The 18,082-nt window shown below is 46.6% G+C and overlaps 1 protein-coding gene across 1 annotated transcript in view; it reads left to right on the top strand.

Annotated features, from left to right (window-relative positions):
- The window catches only part of Tubgcp3 (tubulin gamma complex associated protein 3), a 66,468-nt gene that overhangs the window by 36,904 nt on the left and 11,482 nt on the right, over positions 1-18,082 (top strand). Inside the window, 6 exon segments of the mRNA XM_029480660.1 lie at positions 2,892-3,002; positions 3,290-3,398; positions 4,390-4,579; positions 6,237-6,372; positions 7,302-7,370; positions 11,030-11,212. Of these exon segments, the coding sequence (XP_029336520.1) occupies positions 2,892-3,002; positions 3,290-3,398; positions 4,390-4,579; positions 6,237-6,372; positions 7,302-7,370; positions 11,030-11,212 (798 nt within the window).

The following is an 18,082-nucleotide window of genomic DNA, read 5'->3' as shown; positions in this document are numbered from 1 at the left end:
AGCTGCACGCTAAGGAGATCTCCCCTCTGCTCCTGTTTTAGGGTGGGGAGTGCACGGTTGTCTAGCAGTTAATGAGAAATCGGTACAATGATGTTTTATTTTTTGCCTAGATTCTTTCTGTGATTGACATAATGGTAGAAATTGAAGGACCTTGAGGGGGAATGCATCAATACAGTGCAGGCTCATTGCAATTATACTATGACCTTGGTTTTCCTCTGCCACATGTATGTCTCACAGGGGTCATTATACTCTGAAGAAGAGCACACCCTTTGTGCTCNCCACTAGCTGCTCGTAGAGTGATTGCACGCTCCTGTGCCCCGGATGAAGCACTGTGTTCGTGACTTCCAAAGATGACTGAATTGTCTGGGAGGTTTTTAATAATTTAAATTAAAATTNCTTATTGTTCACACTGATAGGAACCCAGCTGCAAACTATCAGGATAAATTGGTGTACTGTCTATATAAACTAGCTCTTGTGGTTAAGTGAATAACAGAGGAATATAATTTATATGCAATTAATCTAATCTGTTGAATGGCAAGCCAAAGGGCAGTTGTGGCACAGTGAGGTAACCAGGGAGATGCTTATGGTGGGTTTATAGCATTTTCTTGTTTCTCTCAGTATGTGCTACATGATAACCTCATCATAACAGTGTCTATTTCCTCAAATTGCCTTTGTTATATATTTTAAGTTGGAAAGGTACCATAGAACAAGAGTATAAGTTAGATTAGTTAGTTAAAAACAAATGATCCCTTCTCTTTGGTCACAAGAATGTCAACATTCAAAAGCTTGGCCTGCAAAGACATGGGTGAGACCTCATTGTAACTGACAGTCATCTCGCAGTGGATTTCTGCAGAACACGTGGTAACCGCTCTGAGAGAGTGATGCTATCTAAAACAACAAAACCAGCAAAATGTTTAGCTGGTATCAATTATTAAAGCTCTTCCGAGTTACACACTTGTGCAGTTTAAAGGCTTTGATTGTCTGTGCACATCTAGCAGAGGAAGTTAGACGTCTGAGCATGAGTGAGTATACTGTGTGTGCTTAGTTTCAGCTGTGCTGCGTGTGCNCCACGTCATTCCTCAGCTTTTCTTGGAAGTAAATGATGAGTGTCACTTTCTGACATTAAGTTATTGTTCATCAAGTTCTTGTTATAAAGTTTCTTTGAAGTCCTGACTAGCTGTTAATGTGTCCTGTATTTGTAAATGTAAACTTGCATCTTGTCTTTCCTGAAAAGATTAGTATTTGTCTTCAAGTTCTTGGAAATCTGCTGCACAGCAAGAAACTTTATTTTTAATGGTTACATGATTATTATAGATCATTGTCATGTTCACTTGCTTTTTTTGACATTTTTCCCAACAACACTGGCTTTATTCATCGATTGTATTATTGTCTATATATACAACTCAAGATAAANCACTGTTAGGATTAATAAATCTAGTAGTTTCTAGCTTACACGCTATTTATTTATTTATGAGGCAAAAATCTTACTGTATAGTCCTGGCTGACCTACAACTTGCAGAGATATGTCTACTTCCCAGTTACTGGGATTAAAGACATGTACCACCCCAGATTGCTTTTGACATTTAATAGCATATTAGAAGTATAACATATTTCAATCAAAAAGCTTTACCAATAAAAGAATAATATTTTATTTAAGGTAATTAATGATAGAAATAATACAAAAGAAAATAAAATGGTAAAAATACACTGAAAGCTATTTCTGTAATCTGGAAAATGGGGTGGATGATCCATCTTCATGGATCAAGAAAGGAAGCTTGCAGTTACTACAGCAACAGCAAAACCAGAACGGGGCACAGGAGGAAAACACCAAAGGGCATTAGCACTGTGGCAGTGTGCTCAGCTTCACTTAGCTAAGGGTACAGAATACAGGGTGCCCTGCTGCTGGGCAGGCTTTGGAGGTGTGTGGTCATTTACACAGAAACTGAACATAACTGGCTTGTCAGTTCTGCTTCTGCAGAGCAAGTTTGTAGGGACCAGAGCAGTGGTACTAAGCCTCGTGGCTAAACAGGTCACGGTCTCTTTGTACTGTAGATGAACTGGAGGCAGTGGCTGCCAGATCTTCTTCCTGTGGGAGGGGGAAGGTGAGCAGTGACTGATGAGGTAGATGGTGTGTTTATCACGCATAGGTATTCCCAGGGGAGAGTCTCGTGAGAAAGTCTCTGCAGTGCCCTTGGGCTGCTTGGTTGCAGGTGGCCCTTGCATGGGAGGTCTTGTGTGCTGGGCTCTTGTCTGTGGACTGCAGTTTGTGAACACCCTGTGTGTTCAGCTGCTGCTCCAGCCTGTGGCACTCTGGAGCGGAAGTGATCATGAGCACACACACCCCAAGGGCCACTGGCCTTGAGTGCTGAGAAAGTGCTGGAGTTGTTTGTGGATGTAGAACTCCTCGAGCATGAGGAGCGTTCAGGACTCCAGGCCTGGAGGCTGCCAGCCAGAGGCTTACTGCACTCAGGCTGCGCCTCGCTCCTAAGTCTCCAAGGAGAGGTNCAACTTGCTTTTGTTGTGGTTGGTTTTAATTATCTAGAAAATAACTTAGCTTTCTGTCCAGAGTACTTTGTTTGTTGTATAGGTGAGTGGGCTCTTTGTGTCTGAAGAACTTACTTATAGAGTAACTTTGTAATAATGTCCTTGTTACTATAACTAATATTTTTACGAGTATTTCTTCATTTTATTTTATTTTAACTTTTGGATTTTTGAAACAGGATTTCTCTGTTTGACCCTGGCTGACCTGGAACTCACTTTGTAGACCAGGCTGGTCTTGAACTCAGGGGTCCACCTGCCTCTGCCTCCCAAATGCTGGGATTAAAGGCGTGCACTACCATGGCTCGGCTTTTCAGAAGTATTTCTAATGCTCGGTGTTCTTTTGCTCTCAGTTTTTTGTGGCGTCTGATCCAACAGTTAAAACCGACCGTCTATGGCACGACAAGTACACCCTGAGGAAGTCAATGATCCCCTCCTTCATTACGATGGACCAGTCTAGGAAGGTAGGCCGGCTGGATACCACCATTCGGTGTTGACTGTCATTGCTCTGAGTGCTTGGACGATGTCCCAGCTGACCTTCATGTAAGGAAGTTGTGTTGTGCTCTGCTAATGGACCATGCTGATGTATGCTTGCTGGTGAGCTGTTTGGGCTCCTAGCGCTCACTCGATAGAGATCCAGTGCTTATGGTCTGTGTCTTTAAGTCAGTAGCTAATGTGGGATGTGGGGATATTCAAAGTGTTTGGACCACTAACTTGTATAAAGGTGAATCATAGCTCTTTTTCTTTTTAGGTCCTTTTGATAGGAAAGTCAATAAATTTCTTGCACCAAGTTTGTCATGATCAGACACCTACTACAAAAATGATAGCAGTGACCAAGTCAGCAGAGTCACCCCGTGACGGTATGGCTCTTGTGGTGGTAACAGTGATGGGGTTGTGGCAATGGTGATGGTAGGGATGGAGGTGGTAATGGTCATGTGGTTATGACCGTGTGAGAAGGTAAGTATGGATGGGTAGGGACCCTGGCAAATGGTAATAATGTTGGCTTAAAGCTCTGTACTGCAGTGTATCTGTACATTACCTGGATCACTAAAATATATGTATACAGAATATATATGAACCTTGCGAAATACCTATTGTTGTGTGGATGCTCAGATTTTTTAACATGGAATTAGAAGTAGCATTGAATCAAGTAAACTGTTACCTCCTTAGTGATTTGCATGGCTTTATTCCCATGGCGATGAAAGGATGGTCAATAAGTGAGGCAGGTGGGAGGCCTGTGACTCAGGCTCTTCAGGATTTGCCTGCCGCAGTTGACAGGTTCCCTTGCAGGCTGGTAGAAATCTGCCACCCGGCCCTCTTCCTTCACTCTCTTGCTTCCTGCCTCAGCCTCTCTTTTGCTGGCAACTTATCTCCAGTTTGCTAGTGCTCTGCCATCTTGAGTCTTTGCATAAGAAGAGACGGGATCCAGAGCCAGATTTGGGAAAGACCCCTGTGTTTAAGAAGTAGAAAGGGTCAGAGACTGTAGTATTGGAGTTTTGACCTTTCCACCATGCCTACATCACACAAGAGGTGTAGGTGGCCCCGGAGTCTCTCAGTGCTGTTGGGGCTTTAATGCTCCTATACTATTGTGAGACAAGTTAAGTGAGACGCACTGTAGCTACNGCCTTACATACAGGGCTGGAGCTGCTTCTCCTNGAATCAAAGTGCCAGCATCTGCTCTTGGTCCAGGGGCGCTGGCCTTCTGGGCTCAGGACTGCTTTGCCTTCATTGACTGTGGCTGGGTTGGGTCTACGTTGATGGGTTGGCTTGGGTTCTACATAGGCCTTTACTGTTCCTCTGCTAAGATATGTGCTACATACGGGCGTGTGCCTGTCCTTCTTGTTTTTACAGCTGCGGATTTATTCACAGACTTAGAAAACGCATTTCAAGGGAAAATTGATGCTGCTTATTTTGAGACCAGCAAATATCTGTTGGATGTCCTCAATAAAAAGTACAGTCTGCTGGAACACATGCAGGCCATGCGGCGGTACCTGCTGCTTGGCCAAGGAGACTTCATACGGCACTTAATGGATTTGCTGAAGTGAGGGGCTCCACCTTCCATCAGGAGGAAATGGGTTGAATTGTTGCAAATCTTTGTTTAAAACCAGCTCTACATAGATAAAGTTTTCCTGGGTTAAATCCTTTATAGTTGTCTCTGGTAGCCAACAGATCATCAGATATGTACCATGCCAAGGTCATGAGGAAGCCTCAAGTCCCTGTGACCATCATGACATGTGCAGTGGCTCCCTGAGTGGGTGGAGCTGGAAGCTAGTCACAGTTGACTTTGGCTTCCGTTTGAAATTAATATGATAAATATGTATTTGGCCTTTTGGTCCATGTGCTTTATGCAGCTTGACAACATTGCCTATCTCCCTGTGCCCTGCGGCCTTCCTCCTCTTGTGGAGTATCCAGACCTGGTGTGTGTAGCTCAGGGCTCTGGACAGGGCTGACAGTGAATGGGGCTTGTGTGGTCACAGTAGGGCCTGTGCTCTCACTGAAGAGTTTGAAGGGCACTGTCCTTGGTGTGTCTAAGGGTTCCCTTTAAAAATAATTTAATAATAAATTGTTCCCCTCAGGACAAAAAAAAAAAAAAAGGCAGTTACACCTTGCTTGTGCTAATGAAGTTGATGTTTTGAGCCTATGACCTCCGAGTTAGTCTGACTTCCCAGGAGGTTGTTTCCAGCTGGTGTGGATGCTCAGCAAGCCCATGAGTGCAGAGCATTTCCATGCCAGAAGTGTGTAGGTTTCGCAGAGAGTTAAAGAGGATGTGGCGAGGAGCTATTAAAGGGTAGATGCTCTCATGGTGCTGGCCAACAGCGGCAGTGCACAGGCATGGGCATGCAGAGAGGACACTTGTGCAGACAGCCTAGCCAGGCAGCGCAGAGCGGAGGTGTGCTCAGCATTGCGGATCACTCCTCCCCGGGTATTGTCTCCTGTCCTGGTGTGTCAGTCATCTGGGTGCAGGGCTCTCTCCTCAGCTATCAGTCTATCTCCTGCACACCTGCCATGATTGCCATCTTAGTCAGAAGAGTGGAGGCTTCACGTNTGGATGCACAGCCCTCAGCAGTGAGGTTAGCTAGGTGCTGGTGATAGTGTGGTGGTGCNGGCCACTGGAACTGTGATGTCTATAGTTAGCTGCATAGACATAGGGTCTTCGTAGGAAATTGTAACAGTCCTGCCCGTAAGCTAGCCATAATGTGAAAACTATCAAGATGTGTAGCACATATAAGTACTTTCAGCCTAAGCTGAATGAAAATTAATGTTTTTAATATTTTGAAGAAACCTACTTTCTCCAACATTGTTAGTAGTTAATGTCATGAGCTTTTCTTAATGAAGCAGAGTTGAGATTTTTAAAATTATTTTAATAAGTTTTGAGCACAGGGATAAGAGAAAGAAGCATGCAGGAAGACAGTAAGACACTCAAGAGCATGGTGTGGGCACCTCAGAGGGTCTCCCTTTGTTGTCTTTGCAGAGGTCACATACAAGGTTCTGGAGTGATACATACTCTTGATACTCTCTCTCTCAAGGACTCGTGGGAAACCTAAGTGAGACCACAGAGTGGTTGCTAGGCACCAGGATGCTTTTATAGCTACGTTTTACTGTTCCGCTGTCTTCAGTTTTTGAGCTTTTACTTTTTAAATTAATTTTAAAAAAATTTCAAATAATAGTATCTTTAACTTTAAACACCTTTTTTAAAGACCAGAACTTGTTCGGCCAGCAACAACTTTGTATCAGCATAACTTGACAGGGATTCTTGAAACTGCTGTGAGAGCCACCAATGCTCAGTTTGACAGCCCGGAGATCCTTAAGAGGCTCGATGTGAGACTGCTGGAGGTAAGTGAGGGTGCTGGGGGCATGTGAGGGTGCTGTGTGAGGGTGCTGTGTGAGGGTGCTGGGGGCATGTGAGGGTGCCGTGTGAGGGTGCTGTGTGAGGGTGCTGGGGGCATGTGAGGGTGCCGTGTGAGGGTGCCGTGTGAGGGTGCTGTGTGAGGGTGCTGGGGGCATGTGAGGGTGCCGTGTGAGGGTGCCGTGTGAGGGTGCCGTGTGAGGGTGCTGGGGGCATGTGAGGGTGCCGTGTGAGGGTGCTGTGTGAGGGTGCTGGGGGCATGTGAGGGTGCCGTGTGAGGATGCTGTGTGAGGGTGCTGGGGGCGTGTGAGGGTGCCGTGTGAGGGTGCACATCTTTCTAAGGAGATAGGTCCCATAGAGCATGGGATTCTCATGGGTACTTAGTGGTTTGAGCACATTTAATACTACATTGGAGGAGATACACATGGTCAGCAGGCAGGGACTCTGTCTGCTCCTCAGACCTTTCGTGTCTGGAGGTGGTGTGGTAGAAAGACCATGCTTTGGGTTATGAACATGAGTCCTCACTGCCTGATCTGCCTCATTACTATAGACCCACTGGTTTTTTGGGGGTTTTTTTGAACCTACAGGGTTTTTAAGTTTCTGAGCCTGACAGCAGGCAGTGTGGTTTTGTCATAAAAAGGTTCTGAACCTGGAGCTTGTCTGTACTGTTCATTCAGAACAATGCCAGTCATGATTCCCACACGATCGCAGAGCACTNCGACGTGCTCTGCTCGCTCACTCACTAGCTCNCTCTCCTGGATGCTGGTGATGCAGGCCCCTGCTTGCACAGCGGAGCACTTCCTGGTTTTAAAGCCTGTACCTCCTTGTACTGCCTTTCCTTTGAGCAGTTGGCAGACTCTTCAGTTGTAAGTACAACGCCTCTCAATTATTTGTTGTTTTATTTTATTGCTGTCAGGTCTCTCCTGGTGACACTGGGTGGGATGTCTTCAGCCTGGATTACCACGTCGATGGACCAATCGCCACTGTAAGATCATTCTGCGCACTTGTGCGATGTTCACAGCCATTTGGATTGCTGGGCATTTTATTGTTTCAAAATGGGTTTCTTTTCTAAAAGCTAAGGTTCAAAGTAATTGTGATGTAGGCTAGATCCACTGAATGAGTTGCATAAGCCCAGTGCTTCAGATAGTTATTAATGAGAGCTGAAATGCTCTATTAGTTTAAGAATTCTTAGAAATATCATTTGTTCTGTCACAGGTTGCAGCAAGTGCTTAATAAATGCATTGTTCATTTTATGCCATTATTCTTAGACTGGAGCAACTAATTTAGGATAATTTGAAAGGAAGCATAAAGTATATTTTAGGGGAATGGTATTTTTCCTCCTTAGATGAATTTGCTATCTAGCATCCATCTGGGCTGATGAGCCGATAGCTGTCACACTGCTCACGCGCCTTCNCTCACTCACTAAGAAGGACAAGTGTCCTGCTGCAGCACAGCCTGGGCTGGAGAAGTCAGCTCCACACGTCCGTGTTAAATTGCCTTTCCAGCTCATGTTCTCTCTTTAGCGGGGACCTGAGACTTAGTCGTTTCTGTATCTGAAATGCTAGGGAAATAAATTGCATTTNTTTTAATATTGGGGATGTTTGCTAAGCATGCTTAGGCTCTAAAATGCCTGCTCTAGCCTTCATGACTGTCCATCCCTTGCTGTGATGACCCTGTGGAAGCCACACTCCTAGAATGAGCTGTGTCTTAAGTCCACTGGGCCTGGGAACTGTTAGGGGGGTTTTTGACTCATGAATCCCATACTTGACTTTGATCAGGTCAGAGCTGCTAGTTTAACTTTCCAATTTCTCTTAAGTTTAACTANTCACCATATTCAGGGTGGCCCTGGGCTTATGAGTTGCTGTCCTGTGCGGTGGTTACTGTGCACAGCTGTCTGGTATTTCAGCAAATTGTTTAGGACTTTAGATGTGCTTTGTTAGCCCATGGCCATGTGTATTTTCATGCATAATGGATCCAATACTAAGGCTTAGGGCACAGCTCAGTGCGAGAGCACTTGCCTAGTGTGTATGAATGAGTCCCCAAGCTCTGTCCCAGGCCAAGCGCCTCGACAAGGAGGACTGCGTGTGGCCTACAGATGTGCTTGCTTACTTATTTCATGGTGTCACACACATCACTGGCGTGCCAGAGTTACACACTGTGTACTGTGGATAGCTGGATACAACTGCAGCAGGACTGAAGAAAAACAGTTTCTATCACAGCTTTATTTTAATGACATATATGTGATAGCCCAGTCATTCAGACGCCAGCTGGGTTGGTTTTGTCAGCAGCCTGGGCTGCCAGATGGAGAATAAAGAAAGGGACTCTGGGCTCACTTGGTAGCTCAGTCAGGACCAGAGTGCGGGGAGTGTTTCCCTTTGTGGGTGGTGAGTTATGGCCATCATCATAGGGTTATTATTGCAGAAGCACAGTGTTTAAACCAGCGTTAGAGGTGGTTTGCCAGGTCTAATTGTGTGTAGAAGCTACTGAGATAGAAAAGGAGGGGCAGGAAGACGGCCCAGTGAGTGCTGTACAAGGCTGGCGACTGCTGTTCAGGCTCCAGGGCTCATGGACATGCTGGTGAGGCAGCCCTCCTGCAGCCCAATGCCCAGGAAGCAGAAANGGGAGCCCTTCCCACAGAGGGCTGGCTGGCTGAACAGAAGTAGTGAGCTCTGGGCCCAAGGAAGAGACTCTGTCTCAATAAGAGAAGATGGAGATGAGTGAAGACAGCTGCATGCACATGCAGCCATGTCCAGGCATGCACACATGCACATGCAGCCATGTCCAGGCATGCACACACATGCACATGCAGCCATGTCCAGACATGCACACGCATGCAAGGGGAAAAGTACACAAAAGATAAAGGGGAGCCTCGTTTATAAATACAAGCTTTTTCTGCTTTTCCCTCTGTTAATTTGTGTGTTACCTGTTTCCGTTCTAGTCTCATTAATTGAGGTTGTCACTGCTTGTGGACGTTGTACATCGTGGTGCGGAGCCTAGTGCGCACCACGATGTACAACGTCCACAAGCAGGTGAAATTCACAACCCAGGTTGCGGAAGAACGCATTAGCTAAATACGCTCATTAACTATGTGAAGTATTTCTGGTTGACCTTGCTTTTCATGAGTCTCAAGTTATTTGTGGTAAAGTCCATCCAGATTTAAGTGTGCTGAGGTCACGGAGTCTTGATTTCAGCTGCAGAAGACTGATTCGGAGGGCTTTGCGGCTGGGCTGTGTATATCGCCCGAGGTTGGTGAGGGAGGCTGAGGGAGGCTGAGAACAGGGCCTCATCAGGACTGCAGTCCCACACTGAACAAGATGGAGACTCTGTTGCTGTTGAGGTCTCTGCAGATGAGGAGTTTGAAGCTTGCTGTATCTCTGGGCTGTAATGTCCCCTAAGTGAACCATGTAGCAGCTGGTAAAACAGCTGGTCACACTTGGTTTCAGGTCAGAGCAGTGCATGTCTTCCTCTTACATAGTTAATACCTAGAAGACCACGGCTTAACTGAGCGTTTGAAACCAGTGGGAATATGGAACTTCAAAGGCTACTCTATGATGTATCATGAATATAGAGAAGAATCCTATAATTAACTGGTAATCTGTTATCATGACATTAATAGTGTAGGAAGCAAGCAGTACACAGGTAATCCCCCAGGCCCTTAGAGTTAATTTTGGAATTACTTCAGAGCAGTTTCATTATTTGCTTGCCTGTCCATCTGTCTGTCTGTCTGTCTGTCCCTCTTCCTCCTCTTCCTTCCTGTTCATCATCTTCATCTTCATCATCATGCACCTTCCTAAATTTGCCATTGAGTTGCTGGCGTAGGGGAGGATGAATAAGCAGTCCTTGTTACACAAGACGTGTGAGGTACACAGAACACACGACAAGTTGGTGTAGTTAAAGTCCCATGCTAAAGTGTAAGGAGCAAGGATAGCATTCTGTGCTCACTGGGAGGTGGTGAGGTGAAAAGGTAGGGTGAACACTGCGGGTCTCTTGTAAAGGCCTGAGGACAGACATGGGCACACAAGATTTCTTCAGAGCAGAGTATGGCCTTGTCCCAGTGCAGAGTCAAATATGGCTACAGAGTTGGCTCAGTGGTTAGGAACACTGGTTGCACTTCCAGAGGACCTATGTTGTACTCCCTGTACTCATACAGTGTCTCACAGCCATCTGTAACCACAGTCCCAGGGGACCCAGTGTCACTGTCCTCCAAGGGGACCAGGCATGCACATGGCACATTGGCACACATGTAGGCTATTATAAAGCATAAGATAATTTAAGAAAAGCTGTTCCTGATGATGCAGGCCTTTACTCTTAGCACTTGACGGGCAGAGGAAGGCAGGTCCCTGAGCTGCAGGCCAGCCTGGTCTANATAGAGAGTTCCAGGACAGAGAAACCCTGTCTTGAAAACCGGAGGGGGAAANGTCCTGTCTGCTGTCACANGCCTTGAGCCCTGTGTCCAGCCCTGATATGACAGACCTGCCCGCTGCTGCTGCTGCTGTGAGTCAGCTGGCATCGAAGGAGCTAGGTGGCTGCTGTCCTCTCTCATCACATAAGTGCTGTGCAGAAAGGGCTGCCATGTAGAAAAGGCTAGGGCCTGGGCGAGGAGATTCTTTGCAAGAGAGCCACGCGCTGTCCTTGTCTTTGCAGGTGTTCACACGAGAGTGCATGAGCCACTACCTGAGAGTGTTTAACTTNCTGTGGAGGGCCAAGCGCATGGAGTACATCCTCACTGACATCCGGAAAGGGCACATGTGCAACGCGAAGCTGCTGAGGAACATGCCAGGTAAGGCCAGAGGCCGGCGAGACATTCAAGTCTTACAGACTCCGAGCTGAAGGTGCGAGCTCACTGCTGCGCTCTGAGTCTGTGTTGTATGGACAGATTTACTTGTATTGTTGTCTCGACTTCATTACAGAGTAAGAGGAATTAAGTCACACTGGATGTTTTCCCATCCTCGGAAGTTTCTTTTAAAATCACANTTGTTTCTTCACTAAATGTTCATGGGTGTAGTATGATGGTGATGGTGATGATAATGATGATAAAAATATGTGTGTGAGTGCCTGAGTCTGTATATGTGCTTGACACACATGGAGGCCAGCAGAGTTTGCATGCCCTGGAATTGGCATTACAGATAGTTGTGAGCTGCCACGTGGGTGCTGGGAATCTAACCTGGAGTCTCTGAAAGAGCAGACAGTCTCTCCAGACTTTAGTAGAATTTCTTTTCTTAAAGATTTATTTATTTATTTTACTTATATAAGTACACTGTAGCTGTCTTCAGACACACCAGAAGAAGGCATCAGATCCCATTTCAGATGGTTGTGGGCCATCATGTGGTTGCTGGGAATTGAACTCAGGACCTCTGAAATAGCAGTCAGTGCTCTTAACTGCTGAGCCATCTCTCCAGCCCCAAGTTTAATTTTTTAATCACCCATTTTCAAAGAAGGTATGCCTTTCAATAGGCCCCTGGTTTATTCAAAATTCACCTAGTGCCTTAATTNTGTTCTCTTTGAGGTGTGGATATTTCTTTTGCGCATAATCCAGGATGTGGACATGTGTCATATTTTACAGTTTAGAATTATAGTTTAGACCCTTAGTCCAGATTTTGTTACTGTTACAATATTGAATGAGTTCAATTATGAATAATTTTGAGTTTATTATGTAGGAATCGATTACTAAAGCATTTCATGAANCTCTCTAAGGCACAGCTAAACTGAATCTGCCCTTTGAATAATAAAATCATTGTTATAAATAACTTATAAATCACAGTTNTTATAAATGGAACAGGTGTTTGAAGGAAGAGGTCTCCTCATTGCTGCTGTTTCCGTGGGTCATAGGCTGACTCTAGACTGCTCCCAAAGGTTCAGGATGGTGATGGCTGCAGCAGACTGCAGGTAGTGCTGGCCACCTGGGCCAGCGTGGCCACAGCAGAGTGGCCCTTTCAGGGTCTTAACACTTTCTGTACTCACTGATGGCTGGTTCCTTGTTGGTGGCTGAGAAGGAAGTGAGCTTTCTTCCTGTTTGACATGGTGACTGACAGCGAGGTGGGAGAGCTGCTCTCCATAGCCTTCTCTCCACAGAGAAAACTGGCCTCCTGGGTCCTCAAGGACGAAAAGTGCAAGGTCTTCTTACAGAGCTGAGGCAAGACTTGCAGTGAGGTATTGTGGGTCTTCCCCACCCCCACGTCTGACCCCGAACTTGTATTTCCTTCTTGTGAAGCTGTTCACTTGTTGAGATGAAAAATGTTGCTTAGACATAGGGCTTTTAGCGAGGTGTAGGAGAATGTGAGTCCTCTGGCATGGTTGGTTACCGAGTACACTGGTTGGTGGCAATGCAATCTGTATGGGCAGGGCAAGGAGACAGTAGAACTCTATGAGCTTAAGAAATGAAAGTGACTGGAGAGTCGCCTGTGGTTTACAGCACTTGTTGTTCTTCCTGAGGACCCAGGTTCAATTCCTAGCACCCACATGGTGGCTCACAGCTACCCAGTCCCAGAGGATTCGATACTCTCTCTGACAGCCTCTGGTACCTGACAGTGCATATGTGTATACATGCAGGAAAAACAGTCATGCAGTAATAAATAAATATTAATTTGTCATTAAGTAGTAAAAATAAATCTAAAGAAATGTTGGAATTTCGCTGTCATTTGTTGGAAATAGTGTGTNTGCAGCACCACATGGCCTGCTCTCTGCCTTCCTGACTACAGAGTACAATGCCCTCTCTGCTGGTTGTCTGCAGTAGGCCATGCCCCTGCAGANTGCTGCTCTGCTCTGGAGCCACCCCTTCAGGAGCATCGCCACAATCACCATTCAGTCACAGAATCTCCCAGGAGGCATTGTGGAGACCTCATTGTCACTTTTCTTTCCTTCCAGTGGAGAATAGTCCAAAGTTGAGCAAGGGCAGTGATTGGCCCAGGGTTCTATAAGTGCATGTCTGTACTTAGGGTTGACTCAAGCTTATTGGAAGGCAAAAATGGAAGCNGTAGAAGCCAAGGGTTAGCTCTCCACATTCGTCTGTTGGTTTTCCTTTAACCACAGTTTATCACTTCTGAAGTCAGCATCGTTGCTCCGTCTTCACTTCCCAGGGTGTGTCTAATGCTGCTGAGCTGCAGCCATCAGAGGCTGCACTGTCTGCATGTGCCAGCCACAGCCACAGCCACAGCCTTTGGAAAGATGGCACAGCGGTTCTGGACTGAGGTGTAGAAAAGGCAGTGTGCATTACTAGTGGTTATGAGGAGAAGGACAGGTGCTGAGGCGGAGCTGAGGCTACACACTGAGGTGTAGCATAGGCCAGCCCTCCTGGCAGCTGTCTTTGTGGTGATGTATTTAACAATGGTACATCTTACAAAGGTGGTGCTGTCTAAGGAGATGTCTAACAGCTCTCTGTGCCTGCCTTGGGTCACCAGGATTAAATGTGCAAAGAAGTCCTCAGACCCAGCCTGAGGCCAACAGTGAGTTGCTGTCTTTGTGAGTGACACTTGCCTGTAGTTCACACACTGAATGCTGTAAGGAGGGGGGATAAGGACTATGGGATGCCGAACCATAAGACATGAAGAGAAATGCTGGTTCTTAAAGCATCTTTTAAATCCAAGGCTTTGGNAAATAAATTGGATAGGATTTGATCAAGTCACCTTAAATGGAGCAGCACCAAGGGAAGTGCAGGCTGTGAGGAGACTTTGAAGCTGTGGTGAAACGACTTTGAGGAATTTCTTTAAAAAGNGATCTTGGACTTAGGGTTGGTAAGGACTGCTGCAGATATGTCCTGCTGACCACGCCTGGGCCACAGAGCTGCTGGCTCTGCTCACGCTGTAGGTCTTTCAGTGGCCCTTAGAGGGCAGTAGACAGCCGAGAATGAATCTGTAGCTTCTAGGCAAGCAGGAGGGCAGGGTGGTCATTATTTGTTTTTATGTTAACCTGAGTATTTGCCTGCATGTGTGTGTGTGCACCCTGTGTGTGCCTGATGGCTTCATAGCTAGAAGAGGGTGTCGCTGTCCTGAAATTGGCATTACTGACAGCTATGAGCTGTTATGTGGGTGTTGAATCTCCATCCTCTGCAAGAACAGGAAGTGCTCTTAACCGTGCAGCCATGTCTCCAGCCTATAATTCCTTGTGTGTAAACCCAGCAGGTCACACTTGTGTGTTCATTGCACCTCCGTGTGGTGTTGACCGAGCTCATTCTTACAATCATGATGGTTCTTCTGGGNGAGTCACGAAACATTCTTTAAGCATGCATTTTGTATGCATTTTCAGGGTGCTGGGGGAAGAGTTAAGGGATAACAGGTACAAGTTATAGCTTCAGGGATGAAGGACTTTGAATCAAGTCCATGCTCCTCAGAGTCTCACAGAGCTGCCAGAAGGACAGCCATGGGGGTAACAGGCCCCAGTCATGCCCAGAGAGGCCGTGTTCTCAACTCCGTTTTCCCCAGGCAGTGATCTCAGTGTCACCATAGAAGAATGTCTCCTTCACAGGGTGAGGACAGGTTTGCCTAGGAAGAAAACTGTGTCCATCATATAGTGAAAACNGAAGAAAGAACATGTGTATTAACTCTGGTGGGTGTGGTCCTGGTCATGCGGGTCTGTGGGCAGGGTTTGAGTACTGGGGTGAGTGACGGTGCAAACAGTTTCTCCTGGATTGCCCAGCCTGGGGGCTGCTGCAGAATGTACTCAACGTGCAGAAATGTGAGGTGACATATCCCAGCACACAAGGATGTTTTAGGGTACACTGCTGTGTTCAGGATCCCCTGGAACAGATACCATCAAGGTGGGAGAGAGAGTCCTTTNCTTCCAGCTCTTGGTGACAACTCNGAGTAGATCTGCAGAGTGATGTCCTCTGGGGACACAACCACACATACCTGAGTGCCTCTTGACAGAGGGTGGTGAAGTGGAAACTTCTAGTNTCTTTGAAAAGTCAGTATGTCGAATGATGTTTTGCTGGGGCACACAGATAAAAGGATGTTTAACTAAAGCAGACACATGAGAGAATCTGTTGCTGAAGCAGACACAGGTGGGAAGATGTTTTACTGTAGGAGACACGTGATATTTAGAAGGAATATAAATATGACCCCATAGACGGGGCAGGAGGGAGGGTTGGTGGGGGACAGGCCGAGCATTGGTTTGCTTTGCTCTGCCTCTAATTCACACACATGTATGGGTTCACCTTACACTGTGTTGCTGAGCTCTGCTTGTAGTGATGCCATAGAGAGAAACTGGCCAAAGAGCTTCTTGTGAAGTTCCTGCGGCTTCTTGCCACTTCCTCAGTGGTCCCTGGTGGGTTGGTGAGCTTGGTGGTTTCTTCTGGATTGAACAACCCTTGCTGATTCATGAGTGGTGACTGCCAAGTTGACTGGACTGCTGCTGCTGGTTTGTGTTGGTGTTTGCTAGAGGACCGGACTGCTGATATCCTGACAATGAAGGTTGGAGATGATCCAAAGAACTATTTCTAAACATGTCTACTTCCCCCATATCCTAATAACCTTTCTTTTCTACTACCTCTGGTGGGTGGTAGGCAAGAGGTCTGGTGGAACCCTTGTTAAAATAGGTTGTAAAAAATAATGCCTACAGAGTGGCTATGTCCTCTGTGTGGGAAACAGAAGTCAGCTGTATGGCTAGCGAGTTGGGTTAGATAGCCTGGTTTCAGTGAAGAAAACCACACTGTTCTGGGCCTTCACGAGAACTGNGAAGCGTACCCTCCTTGTCAGATGCATGGGCGTCACTGTGTGACATCTTCCCAGGGAGATGGGAACAGATGTCTGTTCACTCTAGACAGGGAACCAAGACAGACCAAATTAACAGTTTCCTTGAGTCCAACTTAGCAAACCAGTGCGTTTATTGGGGTTGGTACTGGTGAGGGGCTACTTGAAGGAGCACATGTGATTCAAATGCAGCTGCAGCCCTGAAAAACCCATCCTGGCTTGGATACTGCTAACCCAAGCTTGTTCCTGGAGCTCTGCACCCTGCAGACATGCAGGCCGCTCGACAGGTTGGCGAGCCTCCTCCCTACCAGTTGTTTACTGCTCCTGTAAAGAAGATGGGCCTTCCAGCTTCTTTGGACCGCGGAAGTTTACTTACTGTCTCACGTCCCTCCTCTGTCTGGTGGAACTGTTTCTATTCAAAGAAAATTGCTGCAGATCAGCTGTATTCNTTGATTGAATTCCAAGTTGTGGAGCAGACCTGTGGAGTGTGCTACTCCTCTGAGGGTCCTGTGCTGGGTGGCACACTCCTGGCTGATGGCTACATATAGCCATGGGGAAATGGCACCCGTGGTGTGGACACACAGCTCCCTTCCGCTGTCTGGGGTCTTCACGGNAGCCATAAGAAGTCTGGTGTTTTGTAAGGAAGGTATAGTTACATTTCTAACAAATAAGCTGTGACTTCTGACCAGGGATGTGTGGGGACCCTGGGGCCTATCCATGGGGAGTCCCTGGACGGCCTGCCTCTACACAAAACCTCTTTGTACACATCTGTTGCCTGACTCTTCCTGGTGAGTCTGTTCACCTCAGATGGAGAAGGCAAGAGCAGGATCCCACCGAAATTGAGGTTGGTGAAGCACTGAACTTAATTGGGATCACACACAGGAGTAAGGACACCTTCCAAGTGGCCTGGAGACAAANGAGAGTCCCTCTCTCCTCCTGTGATTAGTAATTGCTTGTATTCCTCGGGGAAGGACTGAGAGGACTCAATGCTGTTGTAGACCTCTCTTCCCCAGGAGCTGTTAGTGGGCTTGACCTTTCAAGAGTCAGGATAATAACAGCTGCTCTGATTGGAAGATGGCATGGCTACATCATGACCAGAGGGCAGTTTTGCAGTGTCCTGCAGTCTCATTAGGAAGCCCAGGAGCAGCATCTGCCATTTGTGTTTCCCTCTTACTTTCCAAAGGAATGCTTTCCCGAGCCCTCATCAGATTCTTAGGGCCAGACTTGCTACTGCCTGCTCATGTGACTGTGTGTACTCATGTGCACAGTCTGCTTGCATACACTGCTTTATGTGTATGCTCTGGGCTACATTAAATTCATTAAAGCATTTACGACTTTTTAATTTGCTTTTGTTTTGTTTTGTTTTTCACTTGGGACCGTGCTTCCATCTGTCCTCTCTTGAGCAAACGTGCTCACTGCACCAAGACAGCAGTGCCTCTCTAACCCTGGAGGTGTGTCTTCTTTGATGTCATCCTCTCTCGGGGAGCCACAGTTCCTCAGAGCCTCTTACCTGTCACCTAATATTCCCTTGTTAAGACTGCTGTTATTTATCAGGACCCAGAATTACAAGTTGGACCACCTAAGCCATCAGAATTCTATTAAACATCCTACAGGCCAGAAATTCAAAATGTAGCCGAAGCCAGTGCTGTTCTGCTCCCTGTGGAGCGAGGGAGGCCTTTCCTGCTTCCTCTGGCTGCCGATACTGGCAGCATTCTGCACATGCATATCAGCTCCCAGGNATCCTGCCTTTCTTTCTTACTGAATTAGGGCCCACCCNGAGACTCTCTTGCTTCAGAATGAGTAGGGAGAAATAACCATTCCTTGNGTAGTAGATGGACTGGTTGCATATAAGATATAAAATAAGGCTTCTATTTATGCATGATGCTCNTTTCTATAAAATAAGCTTNTATACTTCGCTGTGTGATATGTGTGTGTACGTATATACATGTGTGTGCCAACGAGTGAGCTCCAGAAGAGGACAGCCTGTGTTCTCTATCAGGCTGTACCTTACTCC

This window comes from Mus caroli, chromosome 8 (assembly GCF_900094665.2).
Source record: "Mus caroli chromosome 8, CAROLI_EIJ_v1.1, whole genome shotgun sequence".
Lineage (NCBI taxonomy): Eukaryota > Metazoa > Chordata > Mammalia > Rodentia > Muridae > Mus > Mus caroli.
This window is presented reverse-complemented; position numbering and strand designations above follow the sequence as displayed.